The following is a 22,814-nucleotide window of genomic DNA, read 5'->3' on the forward strand; positions in this document are numbered from 1 at the left end:
AGATAAGAGTAATAAGGACTAGTGTAAGTATAACAAAGAGAAAAGTTCCATTGACTCCTAAGATTACTAACATCAAGTCATTAATATTACTCTCCTAGTCTCCTTATTGTGAATGTTCTTCTTAGAAACTGAGGGACCTGAAATAGTTGTTAGTGTAATGTGTGTCAAGTTATTAACAACTAACAAGCCAATGCAATGATGAACTATACTGTTCAACAAAGACACGCAACAAACTTGAAAGATATGTTGTGTCATATAAAGTTACAATGTGATTCAAAGGACACAAAAATTGCTTTCAATGATTCTCCAATGTTAGTTCACCAAATTCAAAAGTTAGAAGATATTCCCTTCCCACTGCTGAAAGTTAATGAATTTCAATCAATTGTCAACATTTGAGGGCGAAGGGGGAGAGAATGGAAAAGGTTTTAATGAACGAAAATATTTTATATAACAAATAACAATGCGACGTTAAGAAGAATTCTTGCTATCAAATCAAACATATCATCTCATAGATTTATTCACAATTTCGGGTATCTCAGTCATTTATGAGCAACGAATTTATTTAACATTGTGGGTTTGTAACAATCTTTCTGTGAGAATTAGAGGGCACGTGGGGAACTAAAGCCAATTTACATGCTTTTCAAGGCTGTGTTATGTTGGACTTGTTTGTCCTGCCCTAACATTCTCCTTTCATATATGATCTCTTGCCATTCATTTTCTTCTTAAGTTACATTTGAAATCACATTTAACAAAATCATAGGAAAATTAATTGAAAAATTAACATTTTAGCATAGCGTGAATGTAGTCCACATGGCTAGAAAAAGTTCCAATGGCAATTTCAAAATAGAAAATAATTTATTACCCTAAATCCGGTTGTTTAACTAATGTCACTCTTTTTTAAATTTATTACTAAATTGTCACAATTTTCAAATTATTTATTTATATGCCATTGTTTATGGCACAAATATTAAATTTGGAGTTGAAAAAATGCACACACTTCCATATGTTCTAATTTATAACCACCTCTCCCTCACTTCCTTCCCCTTAACACAAAGACCTCACAGACTGCTATTATCACCTCTGCCACCACCACCAACACCACCCTCTTCCATCTATCTATCTCCCTCCACTCAATTCGTTCTTTTTTACTATTATTTACTTTTTAAAGTTCTAAGTCTGATATTAATTTTTACTTGTATTTTATGGTGGTAGTTTGAGATAGTAGTGAAAGATAATGGAAAACCAGTGGTTGCGGTGATTGTTGTTGAGTTGAACAAGTGATCAATCATGTCAAGAACTAGTGAGCCAAGAATGTTGCAACAGATTACAAGCCTTCATTAATAACAACATAGATTGGTTTATTTCATAAGATTCTTTTGGAGCCCAACTGTGGTCAGACTTCAACAAAAGCAATCTTCAAATCTCCGTTCTTAGTTACAATCATCAGGCTTGTATCACATTGAATAGCAGCTCCATCCATGGTTCTTTTGCTAATCATCCTTGGCACCAAAATGATCTCCAACATGGTTAGAGAAAACAACAATGACTTCACCAAGGAAGAATAAATCAGAGGAATGTAAAGCAGGAGTGAGCTAACAACACATGCAAATAACAAGGACCAGTAAAAAGATTTAACTATATTAGATGGATGGCCTCAGAGGTAGTGACAATTTAAGATTTCATCAGATACATATATCTGATAATACGTGCAATAGAATACATCATTGGCCAAACCATTACTAAGGTGTCTGCATTAAGCAAAGGCCAAGTATAATTTGAAAATTGATTTAAAGGTTAAAACAATGGGTTTTTTAATAGAGTAAAAACAATAACATACATATGTTGAAAAACAAAATACATTTTAACATCAGGTTCATTGACAAATGAAAAATCAACAGAAAGATTGTAGATTTTATATGAACGCATCAGAGAGATTCCCATTTTAGACTAAGTCATCACTCTCCTTAGAGTGCTGATGTCCCTGTCTATTTGTCATCATTTGCGAATAGTAAGAAATACTGCATTTGCAAGCTTAAACATGGATTTTTCACACACTACCTCAGTTTCACTAATAACGAACCCAGAGATCGTAACTATAATTCAAGCAGAGAAATAATAAATGAGAAAAAAAAAAGAAAAAACTTGAACTTCAATTCTTCACACAAGTAGAATGCCAGTTTCAATTTTTAAAAATCCAATAACGCAGAATATGCATTGCTAAATAGATTAAAAAAATAGAGCTTCCTATTATGAAGATGTGAAAAAAGGGGGAAAAACAAAATAGTGAAAGAAAAAGCGGGTGCCTCAGCTCAAAGTTGATATCATCGAATTAAATCTCGAAGTATATTTAACACCATCACTGGCACATATCACGGGATCAAAATAATGTAGAGATCGAATAATAAGCATTTGTTGTTAAATGTAAAACCACGATACTAGTGTTCTTTTCCCCTGGTAAATAAGGGGTGAAATTAGAGACGGAGATGAATAAAAACAGCATTGAAAGAGAAACCAGTAATGAAGCTCAAGGAAAATCCTTGACGGCTTTTGGTTCTGCCCTGCAGTTTTAGGGATTTCAGATTCTCGGATTTATAGGGGAGAGAGAGAGAGAGAGAGAGAGAGAGAGAGAGATTAGGGTTTCAGAAGGGGGCGCGTTAAGTTGTTATGCAGCAGTTTGCTTTTGTTTTTCTTATCTTAGTAGGGAACTTGGGTTGGGTCCAAATGGCAATAGAAATTGAATCGTTAATTAACTAGGCCTGTCAACAACAATCAGCTTAATGGATAGCAAACATAAAAAAAAAAAAAGAACATGATGGAGGTAATTCTTTGGGCTATGCCCCTTCCTTTTACTGAAAAATTTAAAGTGAGTTTGAGAAGTAAGAACTTCTGCTATTTGAACAAAAACATTATCTTTTGAAAAAAAATCTTTATTTTAAACTCAATTTGATAGTTTAAAATGATTTTAGTATATTAGTGAAATCAAGTATGCTACGTGTACATTAAAATCAGTCATTAGAATAAATTATATGTTAAAATACAAAATACACATTAAATGTTACTTACAGAATCATTTAACTGCAGTTTGTTAGTTAGTTTCAAGTAGTTAGTATAATTCAGCAAGTGATAGAGTTAGTTAGAGCTAATTGAGATATTTATTAGAGTAGGTTATAAGATACAATGGCTGCATAATTAGCTAGGTGTACACATATGTATATAAGACAAATGAGCCTACAGTGAATGATGAGTTTTGCCACTTACTGATTTAGCTTCTATCTTGCAAAATTCTCTCCTCTGATCTTCTAATTTCACACACTCTGAAGCTACTCTTACGGCCCTTTCAAAAACATGTTCAATAATATATTTCAAGCAAGTTTCAATCAAACAAATACTAACTCAAATCAATTAGGATGTCAATGTCCTATCAAAAATATTTTTCTTGAAAAATTTCATTAAATTAACTAAGCTTATTATTTGTATGCAAAGACATGCAATAAACTAAGAAAGAATGCAATTAAAGCTCTAAAATATATACAAACTAAGAAAAAATAAAATGTAAAAGTGTTTAAGATTTAGAAATTGTCACCCAAGATTACTGATCGGTGACAACCTCCCCACACTTAAAGGCTTGCCCGGTCCTCCATGCATTCAAAGGTGACCAAGGGGGGTACAGTGACTTCACGAGTTGCCACCTTCAGCTGGTGGATCAACTGGCTGCTGCGTGCTCTTTCTCCCACTTCCCTTGTTGCTTACGATGAGTCATTCATGAAAAAGTGGAAATAACACCATAAGACGAGTAAATGCAAGAATAAGAAAGCATAGATTGTTGGAATGAGGTAATGATCACTAAATTGAGTGAGTGAGTTAGTTTGTGACATGAAGGAAACAAGTGTGTGAATTCTAAGTTACGCGGTTTAAAATACACATAATAGCAAAGAAAGCTATGTCACAATTACACAAAAGAAACATGCACTTTACTCATTCTAGTGTGCTTGAAATGCTTTAAAGAAAACTTGTAGGTTAAGATAAACAAACAAGTAATAAAGAAGCATAAAAGTATTCAAGCAAGAATCAAGGAATTGTGAAATGGATCATGAAGCAACACCTAATTGACATGAAGTGGAAAACATGGCAAGCATAGTCCACAAAGCTTAAAAAAAAGCTCAAAAAGTGTCATTAGGTAAGCTTATGATCCAATTTCACAATTTTTAATGTCAATGCATCAAATAGGTGACTTAGATAAAAATCAATCATAACAAGTATCACCTAACAAAAAATGCATCAACTAAGAACAAATTGCCTATCTATAGATAATGAGATCCAGTTACATGGTGGCCAAAACATGCAATTTAAAAATCCAAAAAGATTCTTGAAGGTAATGTCATAAGTACTTGGTATGTGCAAAATTAAACATGAAAAACTCGATACCAAATAACAAAGTATGACCTCAATAAAGACATCCAACAATAACTATCAATAACAACATCAGCAATTCAGCAATAATGTCTCAATAAAATCAGCAAATCATGGCAATCATCCAACACTTAGCACCAAAATAGAAAATTTAAACTGACTAACTAAATAAATAAATAACTAACTAACTAACTAACTAACTAAATAACTAACTAAAGGAGAGCATGGTAGGAGGTAAATGATAGTGGTGGGTGGTAGTTGGAAGAGGGAAAGAAGAGAGGGGAAGAGGAAAGAAGAAAAGAAGAAGAGAGAAGAGGAGAAAAGAATAATGTGAAATAGGGGAGGGGGTCACGCGTGCGCGTGGGGGACGCGTGTGCGTGACTTGGGTGAAAACGGGAATCGACGTGTACGTGTAGGGGACGCGTACGCGTGAAAGAGAGAAAATGAGGGGGGTCACGCGTACGTGTTATGGGCCAAATTTAGAGGTTGTGCGTTCGCACTATGTGTGCTAATGCCACAGGCAGAGGCCTTGAATTGAAGTGTGCCCATGCACAGGCCTGTGCCCACGCACAGAAAGGAAATTTTTTTTTTTTTTTGAGAAAATGTGAAACATCAAAATTCGACATCTCTGCGTACACACACAGGTCCTTGCGTACGCACAAGGGGCAAAAAGAAGGGGGATGCGAACGCACAAGGCGTGCGAGCGCTCCCAACAGAGGGGGTGTTCATGAGTTTGCATACGCACAGGTGGGTGTGTACGCACAAAATGCAGACTTTGGGGAGGTGTGCGTGCGCACAAGTGTGTGCGCGCGCACATGCTCTGTTTTTTTCCTAAAAAATTTTTAGTGCTCTAAGACATCAAACATAACATCCAAAATAGCTTTTCTAACCGCAAAACTTATTTTACCCTAAAAATGCAAGATCAACACAAAAATTCTACCAAACTAAGCTAACTAAAAGAAGCAAAATTTCAACAAACAAATGCTAAAGGAGAGGGAGAGTTAGAAAAATGTTACCAATGTGGGGTGTCTCCCACCTAGCACTTTTATTTATTGTCTTTAAGATAGACAATTGGGAGAGCTCTTGCTATGGTGGCTTGTACTTGACTTTCCCACCAATGCTTGAATTTCTAATGTCCTCCAGGATCCCAATCCTAACCATTAACAAAAACAAAAGACAACCAAAAAGCAAACTATTTCCATACTAACATATTTACAATAGCCCATAACATAACACCATTGCAACTCCCAGGCAACGGCGCCAAAAATTTGATGAAGGGCCTTAAGCAGGCTAGGAATTTTTCTCGAAATAAGTTTTGGCGTTGCAAGTATAGTCCCCAACCCAATAACTGGCCAAGAATCAAATTTAAATCAAAGGATTATCACAATTAATACAAAATAACCGGGAGTTTTAAATCCCGGGTCGTCTTCCCTAGGAGATGCAATGAAATGTTTAATTATTGGCTTTGAGGAAAATGAGGTTTGATGGCAAGAGAAGCAAGAAATGTAAATAGCAAGAGAGTAAATGATTATGTAAGGAATTAAATGAAAGCAATTAAATTCAAAAGCAATTAATCAAGAGAAAAGGGTAATTCAAGTGCTAAAAACCTCTTGGCGAAGATTGAGAGCTAAAGTTGCCTATCCTAGCCATTAACCACAAACACATGATGATTATGAAGAGTTAATCCTACTTAGACAACCCTACATCGAGGATAAGTCAAGTAGGCATAATTTATTTCAATCCACAAGTCCTAGTCAACTCTATTAATGAAAGACTTAGAGTTAGTGGAAACCAAATCAACTAACTACTCTAATGTATCAAACAAAAATGGACATCAAGGACTCAAGGGTCACCAAAGTCCTCAATTCCAAGTCAAGAGTGAAAAAAAAGCAAATATTAAGCCAAGCATTTTGTCAAACACTTGGTGTGCATGAAAATAAAATCAAATTGAATTGAAATGAAATTAAATTCTAAAGCTATCAAAAGCAAGAAAATAATAATAACAATTAAAGGAAGCAACAATTAACATGAAAACATAAATTGCATTAATTGAAATTAAAATTAACAAGAGTATCCATAAACATGAAAGTGACAAAATTGAGAAATTAACAAGATAAACTAAGGAAATTAAGGCAATAGAACAAAGAAATGTAGAAGAAACTAGATGAAAATAATAATTAAAAATAGAAATTACAAAGAAATTAAGCTAAAAACCCTAATTTATAGAGAGAGTGGGGAGCTTCTCTCTCTAGAAAATGACCTACATGATACTAAACTATACCTAATTGCTCCCCCCTTCATTCCTCTTCACTTTGGCTTGAAATAGCTTCAAAAATAAGTTGGACTAGGTTTTGGAGGCCCAGAATTTGCCCCCAACGATTTACAATTAATGAGCTCACGTGACACGGGTCACGCATACACGTGGGTCACGCGTACGCATCACCTGGCAAAATTCATCCTCACGCGTACGCGTGGGTCACGCGCACGCGTTGCCAAGCTCGCACTTGTGTGTGCGCACGCATCACTGTGTGCACGCATATATGCTGAATCTTTCAAACTCTATTTCCTCATGGTTTCTTTTCTTTTGCATGCTCTTTTTCTCACTTCTTCAACCCATACTTGCCTTAGAAACTTGAAATCACTTAGCAAATACATCAAGGCATCAAATGGGATTAAAGTGAATAAACTTTAGCAATTAAAAGGCCTAAAGAGCATGTTTTTACTTTCAAGCACAATTTAAGAAGAAATCATGAAACTATGCTATTTCAATGGATAAGTGCAAGAAAAGTTGATGAAATCCACCCAAATAGAGCAAATAAATATCATAAAATGTAAATTTATCACATAGTTTTGACCGAGTGTAAATACTTTTCTAAGAGTGGATCTCGTACTTGAAAGTACCCATTTACCTGTTGTACTACTAGGAGTGAATCGCATTACACCTTTAAGCTTGTGACTTCTACTCCCCTGGCTAGCCTTAGGCCTGCCAGTAGAGCTTCATATTCAGCTTGTGGTTGTTGGTTATTTCAAAGAGGAATTTGATTGATTGTTCGGCTCGAACTCCAGTACTATCTTTCAGAAGGATGCCTGCTCCACATCCGTTTTCGTTTGATGCTTCATCTATGTATAGTTCCCATGTCTTGGGTATTTCTTCTTTGTTTGTGAACTCTGAGATGAAGTCGGCTAATGCTTGGGCATTAGGTGATCCTCGTGATTGGTATGAAATATCGAATTCAAATAGCTCTATCGCCCATTTTGTGGGTCGGCCTGCTAAGTCTGGTCGTGACAATATTTGTCGCAGGGGGTGTCCAGTCCGAACTATTATTGGATGTGTTTGAAAGTAATGTCGTAGACGCCAAGCAGTAATGACTAATCCGAACGCTAATTTTTCTATCATCGGGTATCTGGTCCCGGCATCTTGTAAGACTTTGCTCACGAAGTATACTGGGTGTTGATCTTTTCCTGTTTCTATTACAAGCACGGAGCTAATCGTGTTAGTGAAAATTGAAAGGAATATGAAAAGTGGTTTACCTTGTTATGGTTTTTTTATTATAGGTGGGGACCCTAGGATCTGTTTGAGTTCGACGAAGGCCTTTTCACATTCTTCCGTCCAGATGAACTTGTAAGCTTTCTTCATTATGTTGAAGAAATAGTATAATCTGACGGCTGCCATTGGTAGAAATCGGGATAGGGCAGCTAGACGACCTTTGAGGCATTGCACTTCCTTGATAGTTTGAGGTGACTGCATGTTTATGACAACTTGGCACTTGTCGGGGTTGGCTTCTATTCCCCTGTTTGTAAGCAGGAATCCAAGGAATTTACCTTTTTGTACTCCGAATGCACATTTTTCCGGGTTTAACCTCATATTGTATTTTCTGAGCTGTTGAAAAACCTCTTGAAGATCGACTTCATGTTATTTTTCTGAGCTTGACTTGACAACCATATCGTCGACATAAATCTCGATGCTTCGTCCAACTTGATCCTTGAAGACTTTGTCCATCAGTCTTTGATAGGTTGTCCTTGCATTTTTTAGTCCAAAAGGCATTACTTTATAGCAAAAGTTACCTTGGTCAGTTATAAATGCCGTCTTGTCTTCGTCATTTGGGTGCATTTTTATTTGGTTGTAACTGGAATATGCATCCATGAAGCTGAGCACTTGATATCTTGAGGTTTCATCTACTAGCCTGTCAATGTTCGGCAGTGGATAGGAATCCTTCGGACAAGCTTTATTCAAATTCGTAAAATCTACACACATTTTCCATTTCTCCGAGCTTTTCTTGACCATCACTACATTTGCTAGCCATGAGGAAAAGTGAATTTCTCGGATGAAGCCTGCATCAAGTAATTTTTGTACTTCTACTGCTGCAGCATTTCTTCTTTGTGTGCCCAGATTTTGCTTCTTTTATCTTACAGGTCAGGTGTTAGGATTGACTGCCAACTTGTGACATATAAAGTTTGGATCAATTCCTGGCATATCAGCAGGGGTCAATGCAAATAGGTCGGCATTGGTCTCTAGTATGTCTACCAGTTTTGTTTTGTTCCTGCAAAAAAAGCAGAGCCAATGTTAGTGAACTGATTTATTTGTCCAAGTTGTACCTTTTTCAGGTCGTCCGTTGGGGCGGGGCGACTATTGTTGTCTCTTGGGTCAATCTCGGCCAGAGTTGGAATGCTTTCCAAGTTGTACACAGAATGGATTCTCGGAATGGTCTCCTTTGAGACGGTCTTCAAACCTGCATTGTAACATTGTCTGGCTTCCTTGTGGTTAACATGCACTGTTGCCACTATGTTATCCTGCACAGGGAACTTAACACACAGATGAATTTTGGAAACAATAGCTCCGAAAGAATCAAGGGACGGACGTCCCAAAATAACATTATAAGGGCTAACGCAGTCGACTACTAAAAATTGAATATCTAATGTTTTTGAGTTCGGGGTTCCCCCAGTGTCGTTCTTAGCCATACATAACTTGATACGGGAACTCTTTCTCCGGAGAACCCTACCAATTCTCCGCCTGATAGTTACAATGCCTTGTCACTTAGTTGCATCTTTTTGAATGTGGAGTAGAACAAGACGTCGGCACTACTTCCTGGGTCAAGCAGGACCTTTTTTACTGTTAGCTCTCCTACTCGCATTAAGATCACCACTTGATCGTCTAAATTCAGGGATTGATATTGAAAGTCAGCATCATCGAAACTGATCTGGATGGATAAGGTTGGGGTTGGCAGGCCTTGATAATATCCTTCCATTGTCATCATAGATCGGTAGCTTCTCTTTCTGGCTGTATTAGTAGCTCCACATCCAGCAAAACCACCTGAAATGTAATTTATAATTCCCTTAGAAGTAGGGGTTTCGATCGGTCCATGCCATGTCCCTTTTTCTTTGCGACCTGAGCTATAGCTCGGCCTCTCTGTATCCCTGGTTGGTTCTTTTTGGTTTCTAGAAGTGACGTATTTGTCCAATAGGCCTTGCCTTGCTAATCTTTCTAGCAGATCTCTGGCTACGATGCATGCATCTGTGGTGTGGCCGAACTTTTGGTGAAATGCACAATATTTTCTTCTATCAACGTATTTCTGGTATTGGTATGTTCCTGCTTTGCTTGATGGTTTTATCAGCTTGTTGTGTAGTATCTCCTTAATGATGTCCTCTCTTCGAGTGTTGAACCTGGTATATGAATCAAACTTTGGGGTTAGTTTGAAAGGCTTTTTGGAGTACTTATTTTGGGACCTGTGAGGTTTTTCCTCTTCCTTCCGAGATGGTGGTTTTCATTCCTACGAGCTTCGCGTAATTCCTCGATTTCGATCTGGTCAGTTGCTTTTTCACTAAATTCCTCCAATGTCTTTGGTTTTGCGACGGCTATTGCTTCCTGAAATTTTCCAGGTTGGAGACCACTTTTTATTGCGTGAAGTTGTACTTCCAAGTTGAGGCCTGAGATTTCCATGGCAGCCGTTGTGAAGTGCGTCATCTAATCCTTCAAACTCTCTTGTTGTCCTTGTTTGATCGTATTGAGGTAATCTGAGTCTCGCACGTAGATTTTGGATGCTGCGAAGTGGTTTATGAACAATTTAGTGAACTCTTCAAAGCTTGATATTGACCTTGCAGGCAAGATGGGCACAAGATGGGATCAGAGTCGTTATTGAGAAACATCATATATTCAAATTTAGTGACATGGAGTTTAGTATCTCCGATTCCCTTATATGGTGTCAAAGTCATTGGAAGTGTAAAATTTTTAGGCATTTTAAAACTCATTATTTCTTTCGAGAAAGGATTAGTTCGTCGTCTTCCTGTTTTGGTAGGTGTTTCCCCGTCTTTGCATTTGATTCTAACTGATGCTCCTCGTGTTGATCCTTATTGTCGTTCTTTCCTTCGCTGTTGTTCTACATTATTGCTAATATTTTAGCCATTCGTTGGTTTTCTGCCAGTAGGGTACCGTTAGCAGCCAAGAAGTCGGCATTGGTCGGATTGATTTAAGGGGTCACTGAATGATCCGTCATGCTACAATTCCTGGAAAAAAAAAAGAAAAGACAGGGTGGATATAATAATGTTTAGGTCGAAAAACTAGAAAGCGAGGCGTGGGTCCCACGGTAGGCGCCAAATATTATGCCAAGGATACTCTTTCTGAACTAAGTCTCAGCTGTGTGTTGATCCTGAAGCATTCGTAATTCGAACCGGACTGAGAGTATTTTCGTGAACTTGCACCTAAGCGTGGTACCTGCAAAAAAGACTCCGACGCCCAAATCAATAAAAAATTACTTTAAGAAAAGCGTGAATATATCGGTGAATTGTTTGTGTGATAGTCTTTTTTCTTGTTCTAACTATAGTCGGCTTTATGCTCGTTTTATAGTCTAGTTGGTGTTGAATAGGTCCTCGACTTCAGCCGAGATCTTCGTGACCGATCTTGTGGCGAGATCGTGAACGGTGTTCTGTTAAGATGGAGTCATTTATTTATTTTTTAAAACAAGTCGTGTCGAGGTATAAGTTAGTTCCTCCAAAATAATACAAGGGTACAACACCATATCTAAAGTAGTTCTTTATTACTTTATATTATTCTTTTACTGTATGTAAAAAAATAGAGGCAATAAGTTAAAGATCTAATGTTTGATGATCTAATGTTTTATATCAGATAATATGTTAACTGTCATGAAGTACGTATGTGTCGAAGTATGATTGTTATGAGTTTTGTAAAAGTACGTACGAATATATTGCTAGATATTCTGATTAAGACAATATGTGTGTTGGATTGGAATACAACAAGAAGCACCGTTAAATGCAGTAAAGATATAATAGCCACATGTGCAAACAAGGATTGAATTGTTCTAGAGGCAAGTAAAGAAAAAGAAATTGTACAGTGTTTGTGAATGTCTTCATTCGGAAGATCAGAATAATGATTGACTGACCAAAGTTGAAACAGGGAAGATATCCTTCAAGAGTTGTAAGATAGCGTTTGTTTTCGGAGACAGGACACAGAGATATGGACACCGAAAGTTTAAAACGTGTTTGGAGGTAGAGACATGGACACGGAACACATTGTCTCCAGGATACTATTTTATATTTTTGTGTCCACTCTTTTACGAAGGACAATGATGGACACGGGATTTAAAAAGATGAACACGGATTTTTTAATCAAAATTTTTTCCCTTTCTATCCTTAGATATTTTTTATTATTCTACTATTATCTCTTCTTATTTTTCTTAATTTTAGCTTCTTCTCTACATCGGAGTTCTTCTTTCTCTGTGTTCCTTTTTTAGATACTCTCTTTTTTTTAGAATTTTTTATTTGATTGGATAATTAATTTATTCCTTTTTATTGTTCATTCTCTTCTTTATGGCATGCTGTGTTAATGGAGATTTAATTCACTTCTCTATTTTATATTACTTTATTTATTTTTAATTTTGTTACTTTAATATCATTTTTATCTTATTGGTTCATAGACTAATTTTTCTTGTAATTTTTTGTACTCTTACGTACTCTTATTTTTTATTAAATTGATTTGTACGATGTAAAAAATTTGGAATTATATGGCTATTTCAGTCATTTTGCATACTATTTTAGTTTTGTCCATGTCTATCCAAACATAATACAGGACATTACATCAGTGTCTTGTCCATCATATCTAAACACAAAACACAAAAAATAATTTTTGATGTCTCCGTTCTATTGTCTCTGTCTTAGTGTCATGTTCTGTCCTGTCTTCAAAAACAAACGCAACCTAAGTGACGGTGGAAATAGATCTACATACTATGTTGAATATATGTTGATGAGTTCAAAGTGATTCCACACTTTATATATCTATTTTTTACATGATAATGTTTGATTTGTGTTCTCGATCGCCCAAAAAAATGGAAAATTAAGTGGTTGCTTCTTTTTCTTTTTCTATGTTTTTGTACCACATTCACATCGGTGCATAGCTAGATAGATATATGACCTGTCTTTGTTTCTGTCCATGTGCTGTCAACTATATATGAAATTATGAAGTATTGAAGCGTATGCGTACTAGCGTATTAAATATGAATTAAATAATAATATTTTATTTTGGGTCAACAAGCAACATGGGGATGTAGCTCAGATGGTAGAGCGCTCGCTTAGCATGCGAGAGGTACGGGGATCGATACCCCGCATCTCCACTCCAATAATTAATATAATTAACAAAAGAAGCGACTTTTTTATATTTTTGTTCTATAATTTTTCGATTCAGAAATCATACCATGACATGCTTCTTTGTTTTATATACCGAAAGGGTCAAGCTAGCTATATACATATGCACTATGCACTAAGATCCAATTGCCGTAAATATGGAAACACGTGTTCGTTGCTGATGAGTACTCATTATTAGAAGAAGAGAATCGAAAACGAAACAGGACTTTAAATTTTGCTGCAAAGATACAAACTCAAACTGCTATAATTAAATTTAAAATTACAAGTTTACAACCCATATATGGTTCGGTTAAACTAGCTTAGTACGTAGTTGCCAATATTTTAATAAATTTTCCACATGAAACTACTAACTACTGTATGCGCGAGGTTTAATTTAGTTCAACTAGGGTTTAATTATACGAGTAGTGATAGGAGTCAGAATCAACCGATTTTATGATTTGTAGTCATTATTATTATTTTTAATAGTATAAAATTATATCTAATAATATAGAATTATTCACTTTTTTTTTGTTGATTAAGTGATGGTCATATTTTAATAAAGGGGAATGCTAGGAGGACAATAACTTTATTGAATAATATGAACAATTACCAATCAAATAAAAACACACTACACTTTTAATTTAACTCCCTAAATTTTAATATTAAAATAACTATCCGTATACTAGTAAAATAAACATTTAATATATCTATTGTTTATATTGTTTAATATTTTTATTGTTCACCTATATTTTTTCTTTAATAAAAATGCTAGTCTCCTAAAACTTCTCTTAATTATTTGTAGGTAATTTCAACTTAGTAAGTTTCACGTTAGCATTAATTTAATGGAATGAAATGTAATAAATGAGAGTGGTCGTGATGGTCCTCTAATTTAACTTTTGTTGGTAGAGTTATTATCAATCAACCACCGCCTCACCCACATGATTGAACTTGTTAGTAGAAAATTGGACCCAATTTGATTGATGTTCCAAATCAAAGCATGGTGGTACATACTATTTAATTAATTGAATTTGAAACAAGCTTGCAACCTGCCATGGAAATTGTGTAGTACTAGCTAGCATTGATTGAGAGTTGAGACTTGAGAGGAGCTAGCTGCTTGTGTTTTTTCCCCGTGTCCACCTCTATAACTTCTAACGCAATATATATAAGCAAAAGTATGAGGAACCAAAAGCTTATCGGCCAAAAACTAAACAAAATTATATTAATTTATATCAATAATTAATTAATTTTAAATTTTTAAATTCAAAATTTAAAAAATTTTAAATTGATTAAGTAAACCTAATTAAAACCTATAAAAACCTTCCTCTTTTTTCTCACATTAATCTATCCACTTCTAACAATCACAAATTCAAAAAATATATAAAAGAACATCCATTTAATATGAAAAAGAAACATTCTAATACTTAGTAGAAGAAACATCCATATATATTAACTCGTAAAAATTTTGAATTCATCCAAAGATATTTGACTGAGTTTTGGCTGATATGCTTTTAGTTTCCTAGCTTTACTCTATATATAATCATTTACTTGATTAATTTCATTCCTATGATTCTAAACCATGCAATCTATCAAGCGTTTCAGGAATAAAAAAGGGGTTCAAATTCCACTCACTCTATGCATAGTTGGGTAACAAATTCACCAAATTTTGGTAACAATATATAGAAAGAAAGTAGTGTGTGGTGAGGACGCTTTGCCTCTCTTGAGACAGTGACAGTTTTCACTACCACATACAAGAGCAAATTAAATTATGCACTCTTTAACTCAAAAACAAAACAAAAAAAGAAAGAAAATGATGAAAACCACGTGGTTTAAGGAAAATTTGAGCTGTCTGACTGTCTCAGCATAGAAAAATAGAACATCAACACTTGGCAAGATTAGAGTCCGATCCCCACACTTGACACAGTTATTACTATTTGGCCACAATGCAGCATCTATTTATTCCACTACCTTTTGCATTCTTCTTCCATAGTTCCATTTATTCTTCACTCCATTAACTGCTGCATGAAAGATGGGATTTTTGGGAGTTGTGTTGATGGGGTTTATTTTATTAGTAGGAGTAGGTGTTCATGGGAATGATGCTAATGGTAATAGTTGGTTGGATGCCCATGCAACCTTCTATGGTGGGGGTGATGCCTCTGCCACAATGGGTATGTGCGTCACACTTTCCTATTTTTTAATGTTTATTATGGTTATATGAGTTATATTATATATATGACAAGGTTTAAGGTTGATTTGACTAATTAAATTGCTAGACAAATTATTCTTTCATTTCAATAATAAGAGAGGGGAATAAATCACAACACCTACAATAAAAGATTTTCAAAATCAACTGAATTTTGAAATTTTTACAAGGTAGAAGTGATTTCACAATATATTTCTAAATATACTCAATTCGAGGTATGTACTTTCTTTACTTCAATATCTAATATTATCATGAAACTATTTTTAGAAAAATTTAATTTATGTGAATTTTATATAGACATTCTTTTACTTTTTTTATTTGCTTTATATTTATTAATTTATTTTTGGATAATAAGAAACTAACTTTAAATTTTTTTGTCATAAAAAATTTAATTATATATCATAAAATTACTTACCTTATAAATTTAAGCATAGAGAAAAAAGCATTTGATTAAATATATCTCTAACAAATTACAAATATATTTTTAATCTTTTAGATAAGTAACACTTTTTCTTTCACTTAATAATTGATGTTATTAGAAATTAAGTAGAGGAATGGTAGGAGCTAGCAGATTTTGTAATTTATAGCCATAATTAGTTATTATTAATATTTTTAATGGTGTGAGATTACATCTAATAGTATAGGATTACTCGTTTTTTTTTACTGATTAAGTACTTGTCAGATTTTAATAAAAGTGTTGCCTCTAAACTTTCTCATACCATATCTTCAGTGACCCTTGAAATATTAGTTTTTCTCAATATTTGTGAGAATAACAACAAAATCTTGAATTTCTATTGTTTTGTGGTTGATTTTAGGTGGAGCTTGTGGATATGGAAACCTGATTAGGCAAGGATATGGGACTGAAACAGCCGCTTTGAGCAGTGCATTGTTCAACAATGGCATGAGCTGTGGGGCATGTTTTGAGGTGAAGTGTGTGAGTGATCAAAGATGGTGCCTCCCTGGCTCAGTTGTGGTCACTGCCACCAATTTCTGTCCTCCAAACAATGCCCTCCCAAGCGATAACGGCGGTTGGTGCAACCCTCCCCTTCAACACTTTGATCTCTCTCAACCTGTCTTCCAACAAATTGCTCAATACAGAGCCGGCATAGTCTCTGTAGCTTATAGAAGGTAACCTTTTTGCATAATCTATCATTTGTTGTTATTATATGATTGCAGAACAACGCAATGGTGATATTTTGCTTCAAAAGATTTTGTTAGAATTAGTGTGTCAAGTAAATTTAGGTTCCTTTTGTGATAAGAGCAGGGTCCCATGCCAAAGGAAAGGAGGCATCAGATTCACCATCAATGGCCATTCTTACTTCAACTTAGTCCTAATCACCAATGTTGGGGGTGCGGGCGACGTTACCGCGGTTTCCATCAAAGGATCAAGAACCGGTTGGCAACCAATGTCCAGGAACTGGGGTCAGAACTGGCAGAGCAATTCTTACCTCAATGGACAAAGCCTCTCCTTTAAGATCACCGCCAGCGACGGCCGCACCCTTGTCTCCAGTGATGTTGCCCCTCCTGGTTGGTCCTTTGGCCAGACCTTCACAGGGCAACAATTCCCTTAGGAGACACAATAACATAGATCCTTATTTCTCATACAATTACTACTATATTACCATTTATGGTTGATATTCAGTAGGATAAATTTATAATGCAGAGTAAAACAAATATAGGAGTAAGTCATTAAGAGAAAATGGGAGGGGATTATTTTAAATTGTTCCTTATCATTTGGATTGTATTACAATAAGAGTTATGCGCTGCTTTCTAAAGGCAGTGGGGAGATTATCACCGGCCATTTTATCTTATTTTTTTGGTCTATTGTGAGGTTTAGTCAAGTTTGAAGCATGATTTTTGAGCTTAGCCAAGAATAACAAGAATATATATAATAAGAAGCATTTTTGCTGCAATGTTTATCTTAGCTAGTTATCAGCTTTAATTCCTTAATTAGTGTTCTGTGATAGATTATCTTTTCCTTGTTTCTGGATACACTGCATAAATTCTAGTTCTTGGTGCAGTTTGGCAGAAAAACATTGTTGTTTACCCTGATCTAAACAATAACTTGGTAATGGACTGGTTATGCTCTAAATATTGGACCTCAAACAAAGACAATATCTTATTTATTTCCAAATAAGGAAAGAAATCGTGATTTTGAAAAATAATCTTCTAAACTAATTATCAAACACAGTGTCTTTCTCTGATTAGCATAGGTATTTTTGCACACTACTTTAGCATACACTATAGACTATACCTTAATATATATCCACTATCACACAAGCATAATGTTTTCTAATAACAAAACAGGGTAAGTTTATTCTTCTTTCAGCATTTTGTGGTAGTTACTAATTACATATATAAAATGCTTCTTAAGTCTTGAATGACATGAGTGAATATTGCAAATAGATAATTGGATGTGTGCTCTAAAATCATACTCATGTCCTTTGGTTAGTAATGAACATTTGACTTCAAGAAGCAGTTTCCTAATACTAGTAGTTACAACTGCACTCATTACTCAATGTAAATCAATTTAATTTTTCTACAATATTTTACATTCATGGCTTGGATAACTGCATCAACTCCAAGAATCTAACAGTAAACAAAAAGTGAAAAATAACAGAAAATATTTGTATGTGGACAAACTGCATCCTATTAAGTCATACAGTATATACAGCTAACACAACCAACCCTTATGAAGTGCATTGACCCTCATAGTTGGAGATGCAACCTAATCTGGTTTCTGGAGTCCTTCAAAGTTAACATCATCAAAGGATAAAAATGTTAGAAGCCAATCAGTTAGTAGGGGTGGCAGAGTCAATCGATTACTGCAAAAAGAATGAAAAGAATAGAAATTAGTTTCAAGCCAATCCAAGCCATCTTGTTTATAATAAAACTGAAGAACAAAAGCCAAAGCTGGAACATGGTGAAAATCAAAAGGACTGCATACCCTATGGTAGCCATTCTCGTTATACATGGCAACCCCACAAGGCCCAGGAGCAGAATTCCAGAACTGGTGTCCGTTTTCAAACAGTGATCTTGGCAAATCAAAGCCATTATGAACTTGGTAATCTGAAGTATTTAGTTTATCATGGCCATTCTCATTATACATTGTCGTGCGATGTTTCACTTCCTCATTATCTGGAGGAGGAGGAGGAGGAGGAGGGTATGCAAATTGCTCACAACGTTGTATATTTAAGCAAGCAGTGCCGTTCAACTCATTCAAGCCACTGCCTGCCTGACCTATGGTATTGACTTGGGGAGAGCTGTCAAGTTTGCCATTATTGGCAATGTAACTGGAGTATCCAGGGAGCGAAACATCAGTTGAGCGCTCAGCTTCTCTATTGGTATTATCGCTGTATGTTATACAAACAATTCGGTAATTAGTTTGGCAAATAAAGCACAAGGCCATCCATACCAAATAAAAGGAAATATTTGATAAATAATAATTACAATAGAACATGATAATTAAGGAGAATATTTTAGATCATGTGAATAAATTGAAATGTAAAGCTTTCTTAGAAGGAATGTTATTCAATTTTGCTAGAACAAAAGTTGCTCTACGCTCGGTAGAATTGAGTTGAAGCTTTATATAGCAGTTGACCCACCTATATTGCAGATATTTCGGTTCGCTCGGCAACATCAACTGATGGTTATCGTTATTCAAAAGCCAAGACAATGGTTGGTTTTCTTGCAGACCAGCCATCATCAAGGGTAAAGTCATTCCATCCTGTAACTACGAAGCAACAATATCCCAAATAAGATTTATCCCCAAAGAAAGGACATGGTATTCACATATGAACAGAGTACATTTTCTACCTGATTGGCACATTCAAGAGACATTATTTGGTGCTTTCCCAAATTTTCCTGCAGACAAAAATAATTTATAATATAAACTCCACTTCACAACTCATTTAACATGAAAGATGTTAGTCTAAGACGTGCATATATGCTAAAATACCGGTATGTCAGAAACTTGAAGATGTCAAAATAATATGACTAGACCACATCAAACAAAATCTTACCTTCTGTAAACACACTCGATTAATTGATTCCCTGAGTGATTCTTCCATTTGCCTAAGGTGTTCTATGCTATTGATCTTGTCAATATTATTCCAATAACTAAAAAATTGCAAATGTAAAACAAAATTAATATATGATGGCCTCAAACTTTCATCACCCAAGAGCATGCATGAGATTTATAGGGTTAGAAGAGGCTTTTGCAATCATGTTAAATGCTGGCAAATCGAAGGTCAAGGTAGAGGTTAATCACAGGAAATATTCAAATTATTAAGCAAGCTCTACCCAACTGCTAACAAAGAAAATCTGGGGCTTTCAAGAAAAGTCGACTAGTAAAGCAATATATTTTCGGTTCAAAATACTAAATAGTGGTCAAATTGTGACAAAATCCAAAGTATAAATCAACTTCATGATCTGCATAAAACGTCACATGATACAAATGGACTGTGGGTGGATTTATCTTAATCATTACTAAAAAGCTATACAATACATAACACATCCATTTTTATGATTATTCATCAATTTATAATATTTTAGTCACCATATCACTTACTAGCACAACTAATCCACTGAAAAATGACTCAGGTCACAAATAACTAAGCCTAGGTCAAATCAACAATAATTCAGTTAGAGGGCAATAAGATAACATCAAGAAGAAAAAGAAATACTTTAACAACCAAAAGCTCCAAAGTTGCACCTCAGTCTCTGATGTACATCTGTTAGCTGCGTTTGTAGAAGCCTTACTTGATGAGTTAATTCCTGCATGTGGAACATTTTTGTTGTTTAACTTCCAACTTAAATTTTCTGAAGCTATTTTAATCATGATCATTGTGATGTTTATGAAGAAATTGTACCTCCACAGTTTGACTGCTGCAAGATGGAAAAGAAGCAAAGTCAGACCCATCAAAAGCTCTTAAAAAAGTGACAATTCAACTATCACAATAACTTACCTTGAACCCAAGAAATCTTGTATTTTTACATCGTGATCCAATTTCTTGAAGGTTTTCTTTAGTGCCTATATTTTAAACACAACCAGAGTGTTTGTTCAGCATCACTGATAAAAGTTCAGAGGAAACACGAAATATGAACCTGATGCATCAAATGCACAATATATAGAAAAGACAAATGTGAGATGAAAAGAATGTCTTACTTCAAGACTTTCCAATTTCCTGCTCAAATAAAATGGCAAAAAGAAGATTAATTCATATATAATCAAAAAATGAAATAGAAAAAACACAACCTCAGCAGAAAGTTTTGGCAAACCTTTTGGCCCTTTCTTGTGGGGTAAGTTGAGCAAATTTTGCAATGACTTCCTCAATATTGCTGTAAATCATCATCAATATACCGTCATTAATAATGCAACAAGAATTTACTCTTTTTCATTTGAATGTTAAACATTATAAAGATGAATTTATAATAATATCCTCCGATAAACAAGATACTTACAAGCTGACATGTTCTATGTATATTAAAAGATCAATACACCGATTCCATTATTATAAAAACGAGGCTTTTCTTTTGTAAAAATAAAAACAAAGTAGCATCTTACACATATGAAAGTTCCTTAGTACCCAAGTGAAGAAAACAAGAAGAATGAGAAAAAATTGGCAGTTAAGTTAGTTAGAGAGTTGAAAATGAAATATAAAGCAGGACCAGCTGATGTAAAAAATTGGACAGCTGGAATGGAAAAGTTAGTGTGGATTTTGTGAGAGAGAGAGAAAGAGAGATGAATTTTGTTATAGGAGAGAGGATTGAGAATGTATATAAGAGGGATGAAGGGAATTAATAGGAAAACAGAAAGGATTTGGACTGGGCAGGACCTTAGGAGAGTGGTAGCCTTTCTAATGCAACCTTGTTCTCTACTTTTCAGGATTTTGTTCTTCAAATAATAATACATCAGAGACTAGGAGGGTATCACCTTGATATCTTTCAGCTTCTCTGTTTCTTATACACACTCTCTTCTACTCTTTCTTCTATAATCCTATTCTTACACCTCTTATTCTTATTCTGTTGCTTCTGCCTAGTCTTACAACCACACATAAAAATATCAATATATCTGTTCCAACTTCCAGGGTGGCTCTAGGCCTGGCTTGAAAGAATTTCAATTATGAATACGAACATTAAATTTAGAAGTAGGGATTCTTCCATGTTCTTGGCATCTCAAAACTTCAAAGGTGAACATCTATAAAGAATTCACCAGCTTGAAAAGAATTACAGTAACACGCGGATTTACTCGAATCTGGAAGCTAAAAAAAATTGTTTCTACACTTCCTTTTCGTCCCTCATACAATATTCACTTCATTGATTATCGTATAGAAGTTAGAATTGAGCATGTGACATTAGTTTTTCCCCGTGACGAAACTTCCTTGTTCAAGAAACAATACCTAATATATAGAATCACATGCAGATATTACGATATCTCATCATCCTCATAAAATATGATTTGCACCTATTGCAAATGCAAAGATTGTCTCTGATTCTTGAAACGATAAACTCCGAAATTATGAAAAAAAATGAATGCATATCACAGTACAGTTTCTGCTTTTTACTTCCTCTAGGAATAGATTTTGAATTCACTAGCAACAAATTCCATCTTAGAAGGAATGTGTCAATGATGATTATTACCTGCGCTCTCCTTGTAGCAATGTAGGCTTTCCTGTTGGAGAAAACATGAGAAGAACAATATCTATATCACATAGTATTGACAATTCCTTTGCTTTCTTCAAGATTCCGCTTTTCCGCTTTGAATAAGTCACTTGGCGATTGCTGGTGCTCTCCAATTTCTTTATCTTTAATTTAACTCTTCCCATCCTGCACATTTAGGAGGTAGGAGCAAACATATTTTCAAATCAATCATAAATCATAATCGATACACAAAAACACAATCGATACAATACAATATGTAAATACGACAAATTTAAGATAACAGAATTTGATGTAGATAGGAGAAAAACGAACCTCGTAAGGTAGTACTGAAGAAGATGCAGGGAGGAAAAAAAAAGAGAGGGAATTATTGAAATGTGGGAGGGTGGTGTGAGGTAACTGAAGAAAAGAAGAGAGACAGAGGGAGAGAGAGAGAGAGAGAGAGAGAGAGAGAGAGAAAGAGAGAAAGAAGAAGAAGGAGGAGGAAGGGGCTGAGCTGTGATTTCGGTAGATACAAGTTTTGGAGAACCACCCAAACGTACAAGTTATATACTGTTTTCCAAAAAGTACGGTCAGATTCCACACTGCTGCCAACCTCTGCAACAACAAACAATGACACCCTTCTTCTTCTAATCTCTATCCTCTACCAACAAACTATTTCCCCCTTTTCTCTTTCATTCAGTTTCTAGGTAGTTTGCCACGTCTTCTTTTTGTATTAACAAATAACAACACACCTTTCATGTATCGTGCATCGGTCATGCCATTGCCATTCTTCTTTTTTTCCTTCACCGAGTGTCTATGATGCCTTTACTCCTGTTGAGTATGTAATGATTGGTGCGCTCATTTATCAACCATGCTTACAAGACAATAAAAAGTAAACATTATTAACTCACTATTCAAATGTAAATAATAT

At 35.1% G+C, this 22,814-nt stretch overlaps 2 protein-coding genes and 3 non-coding genes across 7 annotated transcripts; 2 read left to right on the forward strand and 3 right to left on the reverse strand.

Annotated features, from left to right (window-relative positions):
- Positions 1–1,650: 1,650 nt before the first annotated feature.
- On the reverse strand, positions 1,651–1,730 carry LOC127742584 (small nucleolar RNA snoR122). Its single transcript, XR_008003927.1, has one exon. It is a non-coding gene; the product is annotated as a small nucleolar RNA snoR122 (small nucleolar RNA).
- A 189-nt stretch (positions 1,731–1,919) lies between these two features.
- LOC127742561 (small nucleolar RNA R44/J54/Z268 family) lies at positions 1,920–2,006 on the reverse strand. Its single transcript, XR_008003902.1, has one exon. It is a non-coding gene; the product is annotated as a small nucleolar RNA R44/J54/Z268 family (small nucleolar RNA).
- A 10,952-nt stretch (positions 2,007–12,958) lies between these two features.
- Positions 12,959–13,031, forward strand: TRNAA-AGC (transfer RNA alanine (anticodon AGC)). The gene has a single exon. It is a non-coding gene; the product is annotated as a tRNA-Ala (tRNA).
- A 1,934-nt stretch (positions 13,032–14,965) lies between these two features.
- LOC107468114 (expansin-A10) lies at positions 14,966–17,143 on the forward strand. The gene is made up of 3 exons (XM_016087355.3): positions 14,966–15,206; positions 16,057–16,369; positions 16,506–17,143. Exons 1-3 carry the CDS (start codon positions 15,068–15,070, stop codon positions 16,810–16,812), a joined length of 759 nt encoding a protein of 252 aa, XP_015942841.1. The 5' UTR covers positions 14,966–15,067; the 3' UTR covers positions 16,813–17,143.
- A 541-nt stretch (positions 17,144–17,684) lies between these two features.
- Positions 17,685–22,738, reverse strand: LOC107468091 (agamous-like MADS-box protein AGL65). 3 transcript variants are annotated; one of them, XM_052258914.1, is made up of 13 exons: positions 22,636–22,722; positions 22,217–22,230; positions 21,884–22,069; positions 20,522–20,581; positions 20,409–20,427; positions 20,209–20,273; positions 20,113–20,128; positions 19,956–20,017; positions 19,264–19,360; positions 19,058–19,105; positions 18,847–18,974; positions 18,189–18,594; positions 17,685–18,066 (listed from the first exon to the last, which is right to left on the reverse strand). In XM_052258914.1, the coding sequence occupies exons 3-13, from the start codon at positions 22,066–22,068 to the stop codon at positions 18,064–18,066; spliced, it is 1,089 nt and encodes a 362-aa protein (XP_052114874.1). In that variant the 5' UTR covers position 22,069; positions 22,217–22,230; positions 22,636–22,722; the 3' UTR covers positions 17,685–18,063. The 3 variants fall into 3 exon arrangements, with proteins under 3 accessions (XP_052114874.1, XP_015942830.1, XP_052114880.1); XM_016087344.3 differs by having other exon boundaries at positions 18,847–18,968; positions 22,217–22,738; XM_052258920.1 differs by lacking the exon at positions 22,217–22,230 and having other exon boundaries at positions 22,636–22,735.
- Between the last annotated feature and the right edge of the window lie 76 nt (positions 22,739–22,814).

This window comes from Arachis duranensis, chromosome 1 (genome assembly GCF_000817695.3).
Source record: "Arachis duranensis cultivar V14167 chromosome 1, aradu.V14167.gnm2.J7QH, whole genome shotgun sequence".
Classification (NCBI taxonomy): Eukaryota; Viridiplantae; Streptophyta; class Magnoliopsida; order Fabales; family Fabaceae; genus Arachis; species Arachis duranensis.